Genomic DNA, 22,770 nt, shown 5'->3' with positions numbered 1-22,770 from the left:
ATACATACATATCTGCTGCTGTTTCTCTGATACGTACTTTTCGCATGCAAGTGTGTATTGCGACTCGTCTCGCATAGACTGGTGGCCTACTTTAATATCATCCCTTTATATTATGGCGCATATTAATAATATCGAAAGATAATAGACCTATTTAATTTCCATCATAGTCTATGATACTTTTTTAGAATTTTTGTTTCACTCCAATACTATTATATAAAAATTTTATACTTTATATGTTACATAATAATTTCGATAAAAAACTTATATAAATATTGCTCCACCTTTACGATCTAATGCAAATTTCTATTTTATGCAAATTATATTTTATATAAATAAATTATATATTTTATAAAACTTTTTTATATAAGAATAAATAAATGGAAATATATAAGTGCAACATAATAAAACAATAAATTAAACACATACATACACTAAACTTAATAAAAACTTTATCTGAATAAATAAATAATTGAGTTTCAATATTGCAGTTAAATTTTAGATGATGATCAAAAGATACTTTTAATTCTGATTTCTCTGTGGAATTGCAAGAATTAATTTCAAGAAATGAAATGTGTGTGTTTGAATATGCAAAACGGTTTCAAGCTCATAGCAGCTTGAAACATTAATACTTCCCGTCTTACAGGAACAAGGAGATTACGATGATTGGGTTGTTATATAAGGAATTTACACATACGAATCAAAATTGTATTGTGTTCCCACAGGTAGAAGTAATGTACAATTGTTTTACAATTGTGTCAATCTTCTCCGCACAAGAGTCCACACAAGAGACCACTATACCATTCACGCACAAAGGCCATGAGAATACGCGAGTATTCTGGTTTCGCGATCGATCTGTATTATTTTTTTAACGATAATCGCAGCAGTATCATAGGCCGTTTTATCGGCACATGTATCTACAATCGCGGGGACGCGATCTCGTATTATCGCGTCGAATCGTTGATATACATATATATCTCTGAATCATTTGCGTCAAAAAAACACTAATCACTATCGTTCGGCTGAATCGAGTCCATTAATGCTTGCTTTTATATCTACAAACCCACAATAATCGCCATTACCTCGAAAGCGTAATTACTGTTATTGACTATGAAAAACAGGTACGCATGGAAAAAAACAATATATCATTAATGCTCGAATCTCTGTTTGTGAAAACATGGAGAGAAATAATGCGAGTTGACACTTAAACTAAACCGTCGTACAATTAAATAACGCGACACAAATTTCTTTCATTAGAGAAATCAATATCGTTGCTATCACACGTGTCTCTACTATACTTATCGAAAGTTTTATCAATAATATGGTCAAAATACAAAAAAAAAATGGTAAAACTGCGCAATGCTTCCGAATTGACGTTATCGAGAAAAAAAATCGCAGGTAAATGTCAATTATTTAAATGTATCAACAGTTCTTTTCAAAAAAGCGTCGCAATAAATTTTAAGTTATACAATTATTTTCTCGATTGCTTCTTTCAATAAATTCGTGAAGATGGAGACTTCGACTTTTTTAAAAGATTATTACATATAAATCTAAAACCATTTTATTTCACTTAAAAAGACCGTATTCTCATCGCGCATGCTTTATGTTAAATTTTTAGCTGTTTGCTAAAATCAAATTTTATCCTAAATTTTAATTTTTCCACATAAAAGGTATGTTCGAAGCGCAAACAAATGCGAGATGAGAAACAAACGGTCATTATTTAGTGTAAAATGTATTTTAAGAACACGAACTAATTAATACGATTACAACGCTTATATGATTAAAACGATTACGTGCCTATGTACAGACGCTAAAAACATCTTATTCATTGACTTAATTAACTAGATGCTCGTGTTCGTAAAAATCCAGGACAATGCCGAAACGATATCGACTAAAACTCTGAGAGCGAAATATATCACCTTCAAATATCTATATACACATGTTCACTATGCGCAATTATACGCTATTAATTGCTTAATTCCATCTGTACAAATATCTAATCATGTGTTTCAATCGTTAGAAATATCTTGAAGTTCGTATGACGCTTCTACAGTTGTATAACGTTAATAAGAAGGGACGCTCGTTAGGTAATGAGTACTGAAGTTAAACATTAATGAAATTACGCGACGATATTGTATATCATAATTAAATATTACAAGCTCTTTTGTAACAGTTTTCGCAATAAATATGTAAAAAAAAGTTACGACTATAATATATTGTAATGTAATTCTTCTCGGAATTCATTTTACTCAAAATATTGCGCGCGAAAAAATATCATTCTATATTTATTGAAACTGTGTCAAACAATCACTTATCGAACCTTGAATATTTTTGCGAAAGTCTGCGACAGAATTTGCTAAAAGAGAGATGAACATATGATTTCGAAAACATATATAAAAATTTCGGCTGCGGGTAAAATTAAAAAAAAATCTCTTTGATGTTTTATTGATAGAAATATCGTAGGCCATTTTTCGTTTTATTAAATTTAAATCTTCAATTAAATAAATCAATAAATCTTAGAATTTGAATGCGATACAATATATATTGTAACGATGTCATACATAAGTTTAGCGGTTCCTATGACATATTTCGTTTTGATTTATAATTAATATTCACATTATATCATGGATATTATATTAATAATATCAATATCGATGCAGTTCTCAATTATTCAGAATGTTCTCTCGCTACATTATACAGGGCGGAATTTGTAAAATTTAATAATAGCGCAAAATTTAAACCAGTTCAATGAGTCCTTTTTGATGGCACATGTTTTTCATTGGCTTTTCTCGCAGTATCCGATTAATCGATAATCGCATATAAAATAAAAAGTAGAAACTTTGTTAAAATTATGCTGTATGTGTATATATATATATATATATATATATATATATATATATATATATATATATATATATCATACATATATTACAATATTACTTATATTTTTTTAAACGATATCATTATTAATAAAGCCGAAGTCGATTCAAGCGCTACGCATTTAGAGAATTTAACTGCTTCAATATTTTATTTCGTCGATTTTAATATAATTCCCCAAACAGAAATATAATAAAAATTTTCAATTACTTAACAAAAAGAATGCTCAATGTTTAAAATATAGTGTTCAAATTTAGTTTAATAATTTTTATATTTCAAAAAGAGAGAAAAGAAAAAAATTAAATCTTTTGTATCATTTATTAAATGGAGAATCACGTAGAAATACATAATAAAAATTTTCAATTACTTAACAGATAAAATGCTCAATATTTGAAATATACCGTTCAAACTTAGTTTAGTAATTTTTATATTTCAGGAAGAGAGAAAAATAAAAAAATTAAATCTTTCGTATCATTTACAGAATCGTATTATATTTTTCATTTTTATATTCTAAAATCAATAATTCTAATATTTCGCACAAGCTATTAGGATTTTTTCTATCCACAAAACTAATCTTGCCCACGTTTCTTTATTCGAAAAAATTGTAAATCAATTTTACCTTAATAGCAAAAATTATTGATTTCTTTCCAGAGAAAAATTGAACTTAAGAAAAGTCACTGCAAGAGTAAAGTAAATAGTTTGTGATATTACTTATAAGGAGTAACAGTTGACATAACAAAGTAATAAAAATTGTATTTAAGACAAATTTTAGATAGATTTTACGATCTTTTGCAGTTAAAAATAAACGTTATAATTAAAATTTAGAATCTTACATTCTTGCATTGAATCTTTCAACTTTAATCTTTTATCTATTTCTTTTGAGTCCAAATTCTATTTTTCTTAAGTGTTTTCACAGAGACAACAAAATGCGTCATATACAGTTTGTCATTTACATGTGTCAGTCAACATTTTATCGCTATAACTTGAGTCAAGAAGCATAGATGAAAACTTCATTTACAAAAATGGTATGCGTTTTCATCGTGTTGTCGTTGTCATCATTAATGATGCTCGAAAAGGCTCAATGTTGTCACAATGTTGTCAATGTTCACAGCGAAATTCGCTATGAAGTCCTTATAGGCACGTCAGCCATGCTGTTTCGAGGTACCCGGTATGTTCGGGTCTTGTCCACTGTTATTAGAATGATCTGTAACATAGAGGAATATTCAAGTTTTCTTGCAACACATGTTTCGGATAATACAGATGCCTAAAATATAAGCAGCCTAAAAAATAACCATCGAAAAATCTAAAAAAATACAACATTGTTTTGCGATAATATTATTATATAACAAAAATTGTGTTCAACGAAATGTCATAACACTTTTATAAATTATTAAAACATAAAATTGCATCAAATAAAGTATATTATATTTTTGTAAATCATTAAAGCATGATATATAGCATAGGATCAAATGATTCAAGAGAAGCAGAGTCAAATATTTTATAATTTTCTTAATTCTAATTATTATTTGTTATTTACAACTATTTTATAGAGATCATGAATGATTAAGGAGCGTGAATTGACACCTGTATCTGTAGACAGCTCCTCAAACCGATCTGATAGATCAGAAAGGCCGGTCTCGGCATGTCGGCCGAGGATATCTGGTAACGCGTTTCTCCTGCCGGTCCTCCCGGTCGACTGAAACTCCTTAGAATTGTCGCCATTCTCATAAGACCCGCCTGGAGTGATCGAGCCGCTTGCGTTGCTCGCACTCTTGTCATCGGGCCCGTTCCCAATTTCCTCGGGATTTCCGACCGGCCCCGCTCGTCTCGGTGTCAGCATCCTCAACACTGGAAATAAACGGCAATCTTTTTTTCGTGCTCTGCAACTGTTGTTTCGCAAGCTCATTCAAGTGATCCTTCAGCGTATATGACATTCTACTATTATACAAAATTTTCAATAAAACATTGTCTGACCTTTATTAAATTTCTCTATAACAGTTTCTATAACAATTCCTATAACAGTTCTTTTTTATAAATGTTGTTTAATATTTTGTGTGTTTTAATATTTTAGAGATACACACACAAACACATGTATATATAAATAATTAAAAATATTATTTTTTACGTATTCATTCGATGTAAAATTATCTCATATAGTAAATATATTAATCCTTTCATCGTTATTTCTGTATATTTTTCGTAGAAAATATTAAAATAATCAGAATATTATCAAGCACTTTTGCAATTAAATAAATAATCATAAACAACAAAATAAAAATGAAGGAATAGAAAGAAGATAGTTAAGAGCAGTCTTATAAATTAAAGATTAATAATGTTGTTAATTAGATTTCTTTTAGATATAACTCGATAATGTTAATTAAGTTTCACAAAATATAGCAATCTACAATCTACATTAATTAAGTTTTACAGAATAGAGTAAAAAATCAGATGTTAATTAAGTTTCACAAAATATAGCAATCTCTAATCCAGTCAACATTGATAGGCTTGAGATATGATATAATAGTGTTAATTGAGGTTTGTAGCATTAGTTATGTGACTAGTTAGACATAGAAAATGTTAATAAATTCAATATGTGTGTATATATCACATACATACATACATACATATACACAATATATATATATATATATATATATATATATATATATATATATATATATATATATATACAGGGTGTTTCATTTTAATCCGACCAGTCGAATATCTCGAAAACCAAGCCCGGGAGAGAAAAATATTTCAGACAAAAGTTGTTTGGTTTCGAGGGGGCCATAAAATGGTGACAATGATTTGACCTTGAACAGTCATTTGAAGGTCACATAAAGGTCACCTTAAATTTCTTAAATGGAATACCCTATATATTTTTGCACATTCTTGTAGCTGACATCGAGAGCTTTCCAAAACACTATAATTAAGTACCTTTTCGTTAAGTACTTTTTGAGTTATGAGGCTTGAAATAATTTCTTAATTTTACATAAACCATAAAATATCTAGTAAAATATTCATTTTTCGATTATCTTACCTTAATACTTTTATGTACAAAATAATGAGAGGAATCGATTGGTGTAAAGAAAACACATAGTTATTTTTAAGAAAAAAAATGTAATTGTTAATTGCAAATTACATTTTTTTTTTCGAAACAATTTTGTGTTTTCTTTACACCAATCGATTTCTCTCATTATTTTGTACATAAAAGTATTAAGGTAAGATAATCGAAAAATGAATATTTTACTAGATATTTTACGGTTTATGTAGAATTAAGAAATTATTTCAAGCCTCATAACTCAAAAAGTACTTAACGAAAAGGTACTTAATTATAGTGTTTTGGAAAGCTCTCGATGTCAGCTACAAGAATGTGCAAAAATATATAGGGTATTCCATTTAAGAAATTTAAGGTGACCTTTATGTGACCTTCAAATGACTGTTCAAGGTCAAATCATTGTCACCATCTTATGGCCCCCTCGAAACCAAACAACTTTTGTCTGAAATATTGTTCTCTCCCGGGCTTGGTTTTCGAGATATTCGACTGGTCGGATTAAAATGAAACACCCTGTATATATATATATATATATATATATATATATATATATATATATATATATATATACGCAACTAATTAAAATCCTTTAATAATTATATTTCTGAAGCTTAACTGTCTCTTCTTATAAATCATCGCATTAAATAAATTATATATATAGTAATTATGTAATATATAAAGATCTTTTTTATACACAATTCTTTACACACATTCATTTATTTTTAATTTATTGTTATGTAAATTATAATTTCGAAAAAAAGACAGATTATTGTCGACTTCTTCATCGGTACGAGCTGTTTTAATCATTTTTGGAGAGGTAGCAATCAAATCACTAGAGACTTTTAGTTGAACAAATGAATATGTATATATTTACCAAAAAGAAAAGGAAGCGGATCAATTAATATTATAATTAATGAACAACAAGTATCGCGCCTTCAACAACTATCGGTCATCCCGCGATCTCTTCGCGACTCCTGTCGATCAGCGCTTTGTCTCGACTGACTTATTCGATTCTCGCATCCGCGCCTTTGATCTCGTCTCACCGTTAGATTTCAAATCATAACAGCCGCCGAACTGTTGCCAAACATACATTGCTTGTCGCTAAGAGAATCAACGCGTCCCCGGCATCATCGAGCAGGCCTTGGAGGACACTTATGCAGGAGGACACTTATGCAGGATATAATTATTCCACATTATTCTTACGATGAACACACATACATATTGTATGTAAAAAGTATTACAATTAATTTATCATTTCCAAGTTTTTTGCATTTTTTTGCATTTCTTTCCCACATTATAACATGGTAGTTTACATTCCTAATTACATCGAAGTATTTTAATTACATTTCACGCTTAACGGCACAAGTACACGCGAGATCGAGTATGAGAAAACATAGCATTACGCGATTAGATAATAGAATCCTCAATATCTTTATGTTATAATTATTGTACATTGAATGATGATTTGCGATTTTATCAGGAAAAACATTTTAGTATCTTTACAATGTTTAATTTAATTATTAAATTTAAATATTCAATATTAAAACTTGAATAAATTTCAGTAAATTAAATACTAAAACTATTGAAAATTATTAATTTATATTTTCTCATGTTTCGAAAAAGGATTCTCAGTTTTTATAAATTATTTTTGTATCAAACACACACTTTCTCCTTATATAAATATATAAAGAAAAATTAAATATTAAATATCTTAATCTTTATGTTAAAAAATTTTATCGTTATTTAAAAATATTTGCATCAATCGCATGAGAGCGTGCGTCTCTATTTAGGATTGTGAATTAATTCTCCACGAGCACTTACCCGTATCTAAATTTTCCGTTAATCGAAAAGTTTCACCAAACGTCAACGCGAGTTTGAATGTATACAGAATGGCGAACAACTAATCTAAAACATTACCTTCTTCGTGAAATGGCAGATATCCATCATCGAGAATTTTATCAGCCTCCTCACGAGGTATCGGAACGTAACCCATATCTATGAGATTTGCGAGCGTGTGACTCGATAAGACGATTGTGTATGACGATGATGATCGCAAGGTCTACTGTGCAAGACTACTACTTCGGAAAGATCGACGCAAGAAAAGCCCGAAATGTTGATTCAATCACTAGTGACGTCAGCATATACACAGCTGACGATGTGCATATACATAGAGTATATTAAAACTATTGTCGGAACTATCTTATATCTGCAGACATTGGTTAATTTAATGAAAACTTGATTGATAAAAAATGATCATTTTACATAATTTTTCCATTTCTTTAATATTAAATTTGATAATTAAACTGTAAAGAATTTTCATTGAAGCCTTTATTTACAATTAACTGAAAGAAAAAAATATCATTATTTATTAACGGTTTGATAATTTCTAATTTTTAACTTCTAGATTTTTATTTCATGACTAAAATTTACTTTTTTTTATCATGATTAAAATTATTAATACATTGAAAAATTATCTTGTAAAATTCGTCGAAAATTTTCAAATTAAAGAAATAGCAATAATTCTGAGATATATATGTATAAAAATGTACATGTGTGGTGCATTTATCTTTATATTTCTTGTTGAAATAAACATCGATAAGATGTCGCGTACAAAAAATTATCAAAATCATACTTGTTTTCCTATTACTTTATTGCAATGTATGCAATTTACATCTGAAGTGCATGATTTTTATGTCATTAGTACAGAAATATTTTGTATTACGCAAGTATAATATACAAGTAATTACAATTAAAATAGAAAATATCGATAAAATATGTCGTGGGTTTAAAAAATGTTAAAAAACAAGCAAAAAAATAAAAAAATTAACATTTAATTTTTGTGCAAGCGTGCAAATTTTCTACGTTAAGAATCATAAATTTTAAAAGAAAAATTAACTTATTTACATATACCACGTTTAAAAAAACATGATAAATTTTATAAAAAATTAATAAAAAATGTTATGTTAACGCACTGTTAGTCACTTTTTCGAACCGTAATGCGTACTTGTTTTTTTATCTTCATATGAAGTTAATATCAAAACTATAAATATAATGTGTTTATGTCGCAATAGCGGTGACAAGTAAATTATTTCGTAAAGAGATATATAATTCACTCATATGACTCAGGTTATTTAATCTAATTGCTCGGAAAAATACGCTATGGCTCAAATAGATATATAGTTGCTGCAATTTAAACAATACATACATTCAGCTTGAAAATATGACAGGAATTTAATACAGATGAAGTTAATACAGATAGTGTCATATGAAAGTCAATAGATCATCAATGTAAATTCTTGCTTTATCTCATTTCACTTATTTAAAGATTACATTGCGAAAACATTAAATATATTACATAACATAATTACAGCACAAAAAATACTGCAATATATCATATATTGTATATATGCGATATTAATTTTATTTACAAACCACCATTTATTAATAATTAAACTATTTATTAAAATTAATGATTTATTAGCGATTTATTATTTATTACATCACGTATTACGTCACGTATATTTTTATACATCACTTTTTTAAATGCACACTATTGATTTAATTTAATTTAATTTAATTTAATCTAACTTGCAAGATGTATTATCGATTCTGCCACGGAATTATTTCCAGAGTTCCCACAGAGGATTTCATCGCAGAATGATTCACAAAAGTTGTCAGGATGAAAAATTAGTCGAAATGTTAGTGCACGTAAGACGTCGAGAGTTTAGTTAAATTAGTTATAACAGCACGATATGAACAAACGATACCTTGTGCACGTGTAAGATGTTTTCTCTGATATCCTTTGGGCGACGTATAGCCGGAAATGACAAGGCAATCTCCGGCCGCAGTGAAGAATCGTCGCCGCGAGGAACCGCCATCATCAGGCATCACTTTGCGCAGCTTCACCTAATCGGACGTTTTTTATCGTGTTACAGACTATTCCTATCCATCATCGGAGATGAATTAAATCTGGACGATTTAACGTTCCATCGCAAACCAAGCTCGCGCGCTAAGATTTGTCGGGTCTGAGGAAAAATACTCTCGTTCCTTTCTGTACAAAAAGTAGACCATTTTCCGGAAGCTACAATGGATCCCAATAACTTATTTCCGATTAAATATTTATTAATAATACAATATGGATTAATAGCACAAATAACATAGCGAATTTTTTGTTTTGAGAAAAAAGATCTTTTATTTTTAAAAGTTTTCTTGTTTGTCTAAAATAAAAAATATTTTAAAATAAATATATATTTACAGAATGCCGTATATAACGTATGAGTTTAAAAAGAAAATAAAATATTTTAAAGAATCTAAATGTTTTTGAAAGATATTATTCATAAAAGATGTTCAGTCAATTTATTCTCTCGCGTAATTTAATTATGTTCTCCAAATTTTTGTTCTTTTTAATAACAATAGATTTACAGAATAATTAATCGCACTTAATATAAATATTTATGTGAGATAAGAAAAATTAAGTTAATGTAACAACATAATAATGTAACGACGAAAATACTTCCACAGACTTAATATATCGTTGTATATTTTATCTGAGTAAGTCACGTGCGTCTTGAAAAATGATTAGTTTTTTGATTTATCTTTAAATTTAAAATACAAATTTAAATTTTTAAATTATAAATTTGCACTCATATGGCATACATTTCCATAAATCATCATACTGTCGTGCACATCCGACCTTGAAAGATAATACTAGTCGTAGCAATACACACATGTCGAGCGAATGCGAGTGAAATACATAGACAATCGCATTGATGCTTTATACTCATTCATGATTCATGACACCCACACGAAGCGTTCAATATACATGATAAAACTGTTTACATTGTCACAGCTCAGAACATCGGCGGACCAATAAGAGAGAAGAAGAAAAGAACGGAGAGAGAATTGAGCAACACAAACGAAAGAGCTAAATACATTGTCATCTGTATCAAGATCGCAATCACAAAAGGCAACGAACGATAAGTTTGACGCTTTCATAATAATTTTACGTAAATTTCCTTAAAGAAAGAATTTCCGAAAGGACCTAGGATAGAGAGATTTTTTTCCAGATATCTGTAATCATAAAAATTCCTTCTTACAAGTAAAAAATCATTATAGTTGTATAAAAGATAATTACCTCAAGAACTTTAATATACAGTGTTCAATTAGAAAAGTTCTGATACTTTGAAAAATATTTTTTTATAAATTTATCATCTCAATGTTTCTTTGATGAAATTTTCCCAATAATAGTTTCAATTTTCAAGTTTTAAGTATCAATTTTCTTCTAATTTTTTCTCATATTTATCAAAGAATAAATTCTAATGAAATATTAATGTTTCATATAATATATATGCATATATACATTATATTATATATAACTTATATTAATGAGTGTAAATTTTTAAGAGATTGGAAAGGAAATCATATACAATTAAATAATAATTTTTTAGTAAAAATTGGACAAAAAATAATATTTTATACAATGCTCATAAAGCAAATATTTATGGATTAATATGCACAATTTTAAACTATTGTATAATATATATTGTATAATGATAGAGAGCTTTGCGTACGAATGTTTGTTCATTCTATATTCAACTAATTAAATATACACCATGTCCTAAAAAGGAAATCTAATTTAAAAAAGAATATACCTAGTCCTAAAACAGGAAAAAGACGATGCATCACGAGGAAAAACCGCTGACGCAAATCAATCTTCCGCTTCCAACTCATAGCAAGCGTTTGCTTACATAAGCAAACAGTGATGTATATTGTATACATATACAGGGTGGACCATTTTAACTTTTAATGGAGAATAACTCGAAAACCAAGCCCGGGAGAGAAAAATGTTTCAGACAAAAGTTGTTTGGTTTCGAGGGGGCCATAAGATGGTATCATTGGTTTGACCATGAAGAGTTATTTGAAGGTCACATGAAGGTCACCTTCAATTTCTTAAATGGAACCTACTATTTGTCATTGCATATTCTTGTAGCTTATCTCGAGAGCTTTCCAAAACACTATAATTAAGTACCTTTTCGTTAAGTACTTTTTGAGTTATGAGGCTTGAAATAATTTCTTAATTTTACATAAATCGTAAAATATCTTGTAAAATATTCATTTTTCGATTATCTTACCTTAATACTTTTATGTACAAAATAATGAGAGGAATTAATTGGTGTAAAGAAAACACATAGTTGTTTTTAAGAAAAAATATGGAATTGTTAATTGCAAATTACATATTTTTTCTTCAAAACAACTATGTGTTTTCTTTATACCAGTTGATTCCTCTCATTATTTTGTACGTAAAAGTATTAAGGTAAGATAATCGAAAAATGAATATTTTACAAGATATTTTACGATTTATGTAAAATTAAGAAATTATTTCAAGCCTCATAACTCAAAAAGTACTTAACGAAAAGGTACTTAATTATAGTGTTTTGGAAAGCTCTCGAGATAAGCTACAAGAATATGCAATGACAAATAGTAGGTTCCATTTAAGAAATTGAAGGTGACCTTCATGTGACCTTTAAATAACTCTTCAAGGTCAAACCAATGATACCATCTTATGGCCCCCTCGAAACCAAACAACTTTTGTCTGAGACATTTTTCTCTCCCGGGCTTGGTTTTCGAGTTATTTTCCATTAAAGGTTAAAATGGTCCACCCTGTATATCCCTCCGGTATCTAAACTTATTATAGCGCAATGACAACGAAAGAAATCATATATTAAAGATATTTATATGAAAAATTTTGCTCTCACATTTTACAAAGTAAATTTTATACAATTTTATACAATACGCAGAATTTTTATTATTTATAAATAATATCTATATTATTCGGAAACTTAAATCTTAAGAAGAAAATAAAATTTTTTTGCTCAAAATATTATTCAAAAATATAATAACCCAAATATATGTGAAATAGAGAGAAAAGAGATAAATATATTTTAAATATTTATCTTCTAAATATATTTATATATGTGTGTGTGTGTGTGTGTGTGTGTAGCGCGTAAGCAGTAATGAAACATTTATAATAATAAAAATATGATTTTATATTTCTATTGGTAAAATAGAAAAATAAAGCCGCAAGTACTTTTCTGTTTTATATAAAATATTGTTTAAAATAGTTCGTAAATATCTCTAAAATTATTTTTTTGGGGTGTTGTTATGGAGATTAAATCTGAAATTTTAATTGCATTGGTTTCCATATAAATTTGTTACTTCTAACGACACCTCTGAAAAAACTCGACGTTGAAAATATATATACATGCGTACAGTGAAACTTTATCAATAAAATCTGCTAAAGTAAAGCCTGCACACCATACTATATGCATCAACGTTATCGATATTACATGTCTAATTTAATTACTGATATGAAGCCAAATTAAGACTTAGTCATTACAGCGAAATCATCAAATGACGTCAAAAGTGACTATTGAGCATTAAATTTTCTTCTTCCAATATACATCAGAGAAAAACAAGCTTTATTTGAATTCCATATATATAGCATTTTATTTAAGAGCTAAAAACAAATTATCAATTTTTAAATTTTGATAAATTTTTTTATCAAAATGATTCATCTATATTTAAATGTATATTATAAAAAAAATTACACATGGTTCTCCGCTTTTGATATCATAATTCAACACAACTTCAAAAACAAATTAATAATTCAGAGTTTCACCAATAATAAAAAAAATGCAAAAGTTTATTTTTCAAATTAATTTTAATTAATATCTTATTATCGATCATAGATACAAAAGCTCCCTTGTTCGCGTTTTTTCAATCATTTATCTACATTTTCGAAATAAGATTTATCATTCGAACAAATACGAAAAAAGTATATCAGCTATTTTTAGCGGGTCAGGTAGGTGCTTCGCGTGATATACGTATTTCCTTCACGACAGAAAGCAACGAGCAAGCACAAAGTACCGCCACTCGAAAGAGAGCCGTTGTGTAGGTAATGGCGAATCGACTCTTTGTTTACGAATCATATATGTAAAGTCATATAACTGAAAAAAAGCTCTTTGTACTAATTGAAATCTTAATAAAATTCATAATTGTTCATTTATAATGTTAATGTTATTTACAATAGTAATTTAACAATATAAATGTAGGGACTCAACTTTTGCACGTTTTGTTACAAACTTTATTGTTTACTTTGTACTTTACTATATATTTATTTTATTATTTATTTTTTTTAATTAAGAGACTTTTTGACTATAATCGCGATGTTCTAAATTAATTCTGATACATATTCTGCGAATTAAACATAACGCCAGTCAGGAGTAATGTTCTATAAATAAATATATGTAATAATATACATGGAATTCGATCGAACACACACAGTAATAGTGTTGTTTTATAGAATCAATATTATCCGTCGATTTATCACGGAGTTAGTTTGCCCTCCATTTCGCATAAAATAGAAAAATTCAAAATATTTTACGACAAATAACATATTTCTGTGCTATAATAATATCAACTTTAATATCATATTTTTTTTACGAAGTAGATTTTACTTATTCACGGTTACATTATCTATGAGAGATCAAACACACTGAAGAGAAGAGCCTCAATGTCGACTACTAATGATAACAATTAACAAGAGAATAATTACAATCTATGCCATCAGAATAATCAATTTCTTCCTCTGACTTCTCGGAATTTTTATTATTATTCATGTTACATATACTCGTGTTTCCAGTTGCCGATCGATACTCTGACAAAGCGAGAGATAAAATGAGAAAACTTACTTCAGATAATAAGATCTAATCTCGGGAAAATGGAGTATTTAGGAACAGTATATCGACTGACAGTCGCGCACGTGTATTTTTGAATAAATCTCATTTTTAGCATTTTAATCGAGATTTTTTTAGCTAACGTATTCTGTTTTCTTATCAAACTATTAAAAATTCAGCAAATTGAGATAAAAAGCCCTTTTTAATTATACGACTCATATAAAACTGAACGAAAACACGATAACGTTCTGCATATATCATGCGATTTTTATGATAATTTAAATAATATACATAAGTAAAATCGTAAAGTGGAAAAATGTTGCAAAATGTAACGCGAAATTAAAAAATCCTAATTGATTCTAAATTATTTTACAACCTAATTTACTAAAATAAAAAACATTCGGTCATATATAAATTTCAGTCATGACGAAATTTAATTTCGATAGCCAAAAATAATTTATACATCTAAAAATATTTTATACGTCTAGTCCTCGACCAGTTTTGACCTCGACACATATACGTTCACGTAATTTAGCCTCCGGAAAATAATCAAGCAATCAAGCTTGCAATAGATCTGTTAACATCTTAAAATGAATCGAGAAAGATTTCCTTTTTGATTTCTCAATCGCGCGTGCATATCGTTTCTCTTTTAACATGTCTCGTCAATTATCATATCTGCATTTCGACATGTCCTCATTATAAATGAGAAAGAAGCATAGCAAATATTTTAATATTTCATATATAGAAAAAAAAGTCAATGTTATAAAATACCTTCTGCAGTTCTATCATATCATCTTTCTTTCAAATTTTTTAATCCAATTTTGAGCAATTCTTTTCAAGCAACACGAGAGGAAATAAAAAAGTTAAATCTTTTAATCATAATATAAGTAATTAAAATAAAGATCTTTTCATAAACTAAACTTTAGAAATAAAAATAAATAGTAGAATTTATTTAATTTCAAATAAACTTTACTTTTAATTTTGGAGATTAGTAGATGAAGATATTAGTATAATGTAATAGAAAATTAATTTACAATAAGGATGAGTTCTTTCGACTTAAGAAAAAAATTTATAGATAAAAAATAATTCGCTGTCTTATTATTAGGCATTCTATATAATATTAAATAAAATCTCTGCTACAGTGATTCTTCTATAATATTATGTATATTAATTTATCATGTGTACTCACGTGACTTCTCTCAAAAAATGCATGCAATTTTAAGTTCAAATTAAACGAAGATAGGAATTCATTTATTAATCTAACGCGCGTTCAAAGGAAAGTGTACGTTCTTAACTATAAGAACTTTAGAGATTGCAAGACGCAATAAATCCCTGGTATAGAATTGCATGCAAAATGGCGGGGTATAGAAATTACAAGATGTAAGAATTTCAATCGATTACTAACTCCAATTCGAGCAAAATTGGAAATCTCAGATGTTTAGAGATATTTGAAGAAAGACAAAATGATACCATTTTCAATAAATTTTAAAATCGATACAAGATAGATGAATTCAACATAAACGGCTTAGATATAAAAGCCCCCATCGGCTTAAATATAAAACCCAATAAAATTTTAACATCGATACAAGATAGATGAATTCAACATAAACGGCTTAGATATAAAAGCCCCCATCGGCTTAAATATAAAACCCAATAATCAAATTTAAAAAACTTATCTTGAACACAATATATAATAAAGAACATAATAGATAAATAAGAAAAAAATGCAATATATATAAAATATAAAATAATAATTTGCGTGTGCTTCAAAATTGTATATCTATATCACCAAAGAAGAATATATTAGATATTAAATTAATCCACGCTGTGTATGTATGATCATAATAGCATCACACATAATAATTACACAAGTATATCACGTAATATCATATAATATCACGTAATATCATATCATGTAATATCACCAAGATACATCGTTAAGTTTAATATCCATTTTATATTTTAGCTTCCGGCGGATATTTATTGTTCCATCTAAAATTTAACAAAGTTGATATACCGTGATAAATCATCGATAAATTAGCGGAAAACCTGGATTTCTAACTTTGCTTTCAACAAAATCCGATCGCAAAGAAAATCCGAGTTTCGCTTCATTGGAAAACAATAAATCGTGACTACTGCGGAGAATGTATTTCTCGTTAGAGAAGATTTCATGGGAGGATGAAGCCGTACCTAGTATTGCGCATTTTGTATTTGTGTCACGATGTTGTCTCTTCCCTCTCACGCCCGCGCTCTCCCACGACAATGAATGGAAAAGGAATAAGAGAAACACATTTTCGAGAGACGCCTCAAATGGCCAGTGAAAGTAAGAAGAAATAAATAAAAGAAAAAAAAGGCGAAACTCGCGACAAACGAAGAGACGACGACCTTGTAAGCTCCGAATCGGAGAGAAAAAGTGGGCGGCACGACCTTCCTTTCTTCCTTCTTTCCCAGAAGTGACATTACGCAAAGTCGTCATCGTTCTAGGCTAGGCCATAAATGAAGGCACGCGAGGGAGAGAGCGAGCGAACGAGCCAGTCGCGCGTACTCGCCGTGACGCGTGCGTGACGTCGGCGCCGATTCACAGACTCACCATCGAGATGTGACGTTGTCGTTGCTGCGTGTGTCGTCTCTTCCGTGTGCGTTATCGCCGCGACCGCACACCGATTGTCAGACGCGCGTCAACGCTCAGCTGTAGGCGCGAGTAGCGGGCCGCCGCCGTCGCCTCCTCGCCGGTGCGACGCCGCCGGCGGGCGGCGAGGAATACGTATGTTGTTTACGCGTTGACGAGGCGTCGTGCGACGCGACGCGACGCGATGCGACGCGACACGACGCGGCGCCGCGCGGAGCGACGCTTGTGCACGTCTGTCTCGCGATCCTTTTCCCCGCGTTCGCGCTCGAAAGAATCGATACCCTCGCGGGTACCTCGCGTCACGCCGACGACGACGGGGCACGTGCGAAGGATGAATGTCGAAAATGCCGTTCCCTCAGTCGGAGCAACACTAGGAAGTCTCCCTTGCAATTACAAGGACGACGAGCGCGTCGTCCTTGCCGTCGTCGTCAAGGCACGACGAACGTAATTAACGGCCCACGCACTTACCGCGGGCTCGCGACTGGAGGAGGTAATGGTCGACGAGGCGCGCGACAAAGACGGCGACATCGTTTCCCGATTGTCAAACATCTGACTTTGATTCGCTCCGGTCGGCTGCCGACGGGTCACAGCGTTGGCGGTCGGCGTCGGCGGCGCGCGCTTGTCGACTGAGCGCCGCCGAAAATAGCCGAGCGCCGCCGAAAACGGCCGAGCGCCGACCGGCGTGTTCCGAGAGAGAGAGAGACGCAGCATAAAGCACGTAGATATTCTTTAATATAAAAAACGTAAATATTGTCATGTAGGCTGTTTCTCCTTCTTAGATTGTAAACCGTGAGTGTGTAAAATGATTTTTGTCAGTCAAAATACCATTATTGAAATATTCAGCTGATTTTATGAGTCAGAAATAAGAATTTTTAGACACGTATCTCTCTCGCATATGTTACAGTTTTGACATAACAATGTGACACGACATGTATCGCTCTTCGAATATAAATTTTGGGAAATTTCTTTGGAATTTTCAAGATTTATATAACATATATAACATATATTTATAACATATATTTATAACATATATTATATAACATATATGTAATAAAATATATATAAATCTTATATATATGACTTATATATATTTTGACACATGTATTCGCGAATGAATCGATTTCGTGGGAGAACGCGAGATACAATGCGAAACAGGGACGTTTGTTTACGCGACTTTGACATGTCAAAAAAGTCCATTTGTCGTAAAATAATGCTCGAAAACATCTGCAGCCTCGCGTAGAAATGTCAAGAAAAGTTCGAGAAAGAGAGCTCGTAAGTAATAGACAATAAACTATCAGTCACAGCGTGCATATGCGGTACTCGTGATTGCTTGCAGTATGCCATTGTTAACTCTTTTTATCGTTGTCGACGCGACACTAAAAACGGATCGGTCAGGGCATTAAACGAGTCGCCGAGAAGTTCAACAACACACGCGACCCGTTTACATGCGATACAAAGAGAGCCGTGTTTCATTTAAATAAACGACGCAGCATATCGCGCGTGTCATGAATTACGAGACGTTACGTTAATCCTTGATTAATTACTTTCACTTTTTTATCGTAAGATCGATTCGTATGGATATATATACATCTATATATATATATATTATACATATATGTACATATATATATTGAACATTAATATTTATTAAATATATATTTATCATTTTTTATCAAATTATCTATAATTTAATTAATTTTTATGGCGATAATTGTTAGCGTAATTGGCATGCGATCTTTATTTAAAATAAAGGGATAATTCTTGCTGTTTAACTCCCTATTTCTTTCTAATAGCATAATTAAATTGATACTGTAATTGACATGATATTACAATCAAGCTAATACCTCGAACAAATGATATGTTATAATAATGTTATAACAGAATCCCGATGTGGAAGAAGCGAATTATCCGTTGCCATAATAAAGGTCATTGTGTGATTCTTGATAAGATTATAATGCACCTATTTTCTCTGATGGAAAATAGTATACAATCTAACGAACTTTCTTTCAACCGTTACGTATGCAGTTTGTTTACTAAGTAAAGCCTACGGCACACGGTACAATTTTTCGTACTGGATTTGATAAGATTTACTAAAATATTAGAAATGCTGCATTCTGATTGGTGCATTTTTAGTATTTTACTAAATCTTATCAAATCCAGTACGAAAAATCGTACCGTGTGCCGTCGGCTTAAGCTACATTGCTTCAAATTGATTTTATAACGTCTATGCGAATAATTGATGAATTTTTTACTTTTGCGCTTGCTGTAATTAATATACGTTAATCCGCATGTATTTCTGTCGTTCATTGAATAAAATTGAAGTGCCTAGTCTAAGAATAAATATATATTCCAATCTGAATATACATATGTACATTCATAAATGCCATTTAAAATACAATTTACAATTGAATCTAGAATTCAATTATAAGATTCATTTTAAATAGAATTTTCTATCTAAAATAATTATAGATTATAAATTATTACTATTTATGCAGGATGTTTGGAAAATATATATACTATATAACTGTACACCTACTTCAAATATTAAAAAAAAAAACATTTATCAAATATTATTAGCAAATTAGTCTTTTGTCACAAAAGATATTGAAAGTGCAAAACTCCACGACCATGCAAATAAACTTTAACTTGTTAATTTTATTATCGAAAACCCTCCTCAATAATGCCTCTGATGAAGAAAGACTAATTTGCTAATAATTTGCTAATAATTTGCTAATAATTTGCTAATAAATTTTTTTTAATCTTTTATTTGAAATAAGTGTGCGTGTGTGTGTGTGCATGTGTGTGTGTGTGTACGTATGTCGTGACTGGGTCGTTGACTTTTGCAAGTTGCATTCTTTTATTCGTTGCACAGAATGCAACTTGCGGAAGTCCCCGACCCAGTATCACGATTACGATTCGCCTGCTTGTCTAAGAGAGTTCTTGAATTATAATTAAGACTGCATTAATATTTTCTATTTTTTTAATAGTGTTTTGTACAAACAAACTGCATCGAGAGATTCAAGCAATTCACTAGCCTTGAATCGAGCAGCTAAAATTTGTTAAAGAAGTTTTAGCAAGTTTATATTCTGTCAACTTAATGTAGATAAATGAATTTGTTCTTTTGAAAAAAATTTAACCTGTAAAGTGCACGCTTATATTAACATGTATATGTCTAAAAAATATTACAAAATATTTATATTATAATGGAAATTGTTTTATAATTTTTTAATAATGTATTAAATTATAATAACAAAATATAATTTAATTTTATTATTAAACGTATTAAATAATTATGATAATAAATAAAAATTTTTTAATTTTTAAATCAACAGAATATATATATATATATATATATATATATATATATATGTATATATATATATATATATATATATATATATATAAATTTATTCAAATAAATATATAAATATATATAATCCTCTCTGCAAAGAATTTACATGAAATCTAGGATTCTGTTCTATTAAATCATTGTTTAAAGTATATGATTTAAATATGAATCTAAAAATAAATCTAAAGTATAACATTTCGTATGATATAATTAATACAATATAATCATGATTTTGCAATTCATTGACCAAGTTTTTACAAATTAAAATGGACTATCATTTCGATTAGAGGATGTTTATGCAACATATGCATAGTGCAATGAGACGGCATGTCATGAAATAATTCAAACTACCAAGGCCTATGTATACAAAAGAAGATGAAGTAACATATACGTGTGTGTATGACTATGCAAGATAATTAACATGTAAGAGATTTGATTATTGCCAACGAAAAATATTATATATGAGTTTTATGAGAAACCTTTGCACTATGTGTGATGCATTTATGTCGGTATTCGTAATCATTAAAAAGCCGAATGTTGAAGTAACATGATTAATCTCAGATTTTCAGATAGAGATAGATGAAAGTCCGCCGAGACATTCTTAAAGGTAATTAGGAGCCGAACTGATCGAATAGGTCAAACACCTAAAAGATCAAGGCTACACAGTCGATTGCCTCGAGAAATAATTTTTGGATTTAGCTCCTCTAGTATATATTTTTTCATATGTACAATATATTGCATACGATGTTATATTTTTACTATTGACCTATTAAATAAAAATTTGCATGTAATACTTTCCAATATTCCTACCTACATATCTTGCAAAAATGAGCATATGTAACACTTTAATATCTTAATAATATATATAATCACGATATATTGCGATATAATCGTTTGAAAATAATAATAATTGATTTCAATTGCACATGTGTCGACAAAATCTATCAAATGAATTGCATATATTTAATGTTTATCTCGAATTAATCCATGTACTTTGTATAAGAAATAAAAAATCGAAAAAATCAAACAAATATTGTATATAATGCATCGCGAGTTTACTATTTGTTCAGTTATTCTCGTATTTATGCAGCAGAATTTTCTTGACATCTGATTATAACATAATCGATCGTAAACAACAAATACATTTGAATAATATTATTTAATAAAAAATCATGATTTATTATCTGATTCTCTAATTTCATTAAAAAAAAAATTTGTTTTTTAAAAAAGAATGAACTATTTTATATAATTCTTTTTTTTCCAAATATTTTAACCTTCGAAAGTGTTAATTTTAACATAAAGTAAGAAGGAGTTTACATATGATTAAAGCATACGTACTAACAGATATACATTAATCTTCATTTGACTTTGTGTTATTTCTCGATTAAAAAGACATTTGAAAACCCATTTTGAAAATGGCTTTATATGTATAACATAATAATTATATAAATTTTCAATTCTTAAATATTTAATCTTTTTCGACCTAATTTGTCAAAAATACATAAAATCATTATTTTAATATATAAATGTTACGTACATAAAACCTTATTTTGACAGAGCATTGAGAGAGATGTTAAGAAAAAAAATATTTAATCTAATTAATATAATTTTGTCAAAAATAGTCTTTACAAATTAAAGTTATATGATATTTATCTGTTTTGTGTTTTTAGAAATTAAAAACTTGGCGAAAAAAGTTTTTTTTATTCGACAGTACACCTTATATAATGAAATAATCAGTCTTTGATGATAATCGCGGTTTTCCAGGGTCACGACTGTTAATAGAAATTGTGGTCAGTTAACAAAGACGGTAACGGAATGCGCTTCAAGGATAATTTTAATTGTACGCTGATCTCGAGTCATCATCAGCACTGCTTCGCTTATGAATGACCACACTGAACCGCCATCGAATCTTAATCAATGATCGCGTAGAATAATGTATTAAATCTAGGTGCGTGTGCAGACTTTATTGCAATTTAATTCTGCAACAATATTATGTATGTATATATTAGAAATATTCTCTTTTACATCGGTTTTCTTTCATCTGTGGCTTAAAATTGCAATTTAATAATTTTTATGTAAATCTTTTTTATGTAAATCTCTTTCGTCTTGATTAAAATATATTGTGTAC

At 29.5% G+C, this 22,770-nt stretch overlaps 1 protein-coding gene across 3 annotated transcripts; it reads right to left on the bottom strand.

Annotated features, from left to right (window-relative positions):
- Positions 1-691: 691 nt before the first annotated feature.
- On the bottom strand, positions 692-17,900 carry LOC145977486 (uncharacterized). Of its 3 annotated transcripts, none has more exons than XM_083109542.1 (4): positions 17,255-17,900; positions 9,697-9,980; positions 4,459-4,722; positions 692-4,078 (listed from the first exon to the last, which is right to left on the bottom strand). In XM_083109542.1, the coding sequence occupies exons 2-4, from the start codon at positions 9,815-9,817 to the stop codon at positions 4,017-4,019; spliced, it is 447 nt and encodes a 148-aa protein (XP_082965668.1). In that variant the 5' UTR covers positions 9,818-9,980; positions 17,255-17,900; the 3' UTR covers positions 692-4,016. The 3 variants fall into 3 exon arrangements, with proteins under 3 accessions (XP_082965668.1, XP_082965667.1, XP_082965669.1); XM_083109541.1 differs by having other exon boundaries at positions 9,697-9,835; XM_083109543.1 differs by lacking the exons at positions 9,697-9,980; positions 17,255-17,900 and adding an exon at positions 7,847-8,003.
- Positions 17,901-22,770: the final 4,870 nt, after the last annotated feature.

Source organism: Camponotus vicinus, unplaced genomic scaffold, assembly GCF_025532165.1.
Source record: "Camponotus vicinus isolate PSW18456_S1 unplaced genomic scaffold, iyCamVici1.0 SCAF_9, whole genome shotgun sequence".
In the NCBI taxonomy this organism is placed as follows: Eukaryota; Metazoa; Arthropoda; class Insecta; order Hymenoptera; family Formicidae; genus Camponotus; species Camponotus vicinus.
This window is presented reverse-complemented; position numbering and strand designations above follow the sequence as displayed.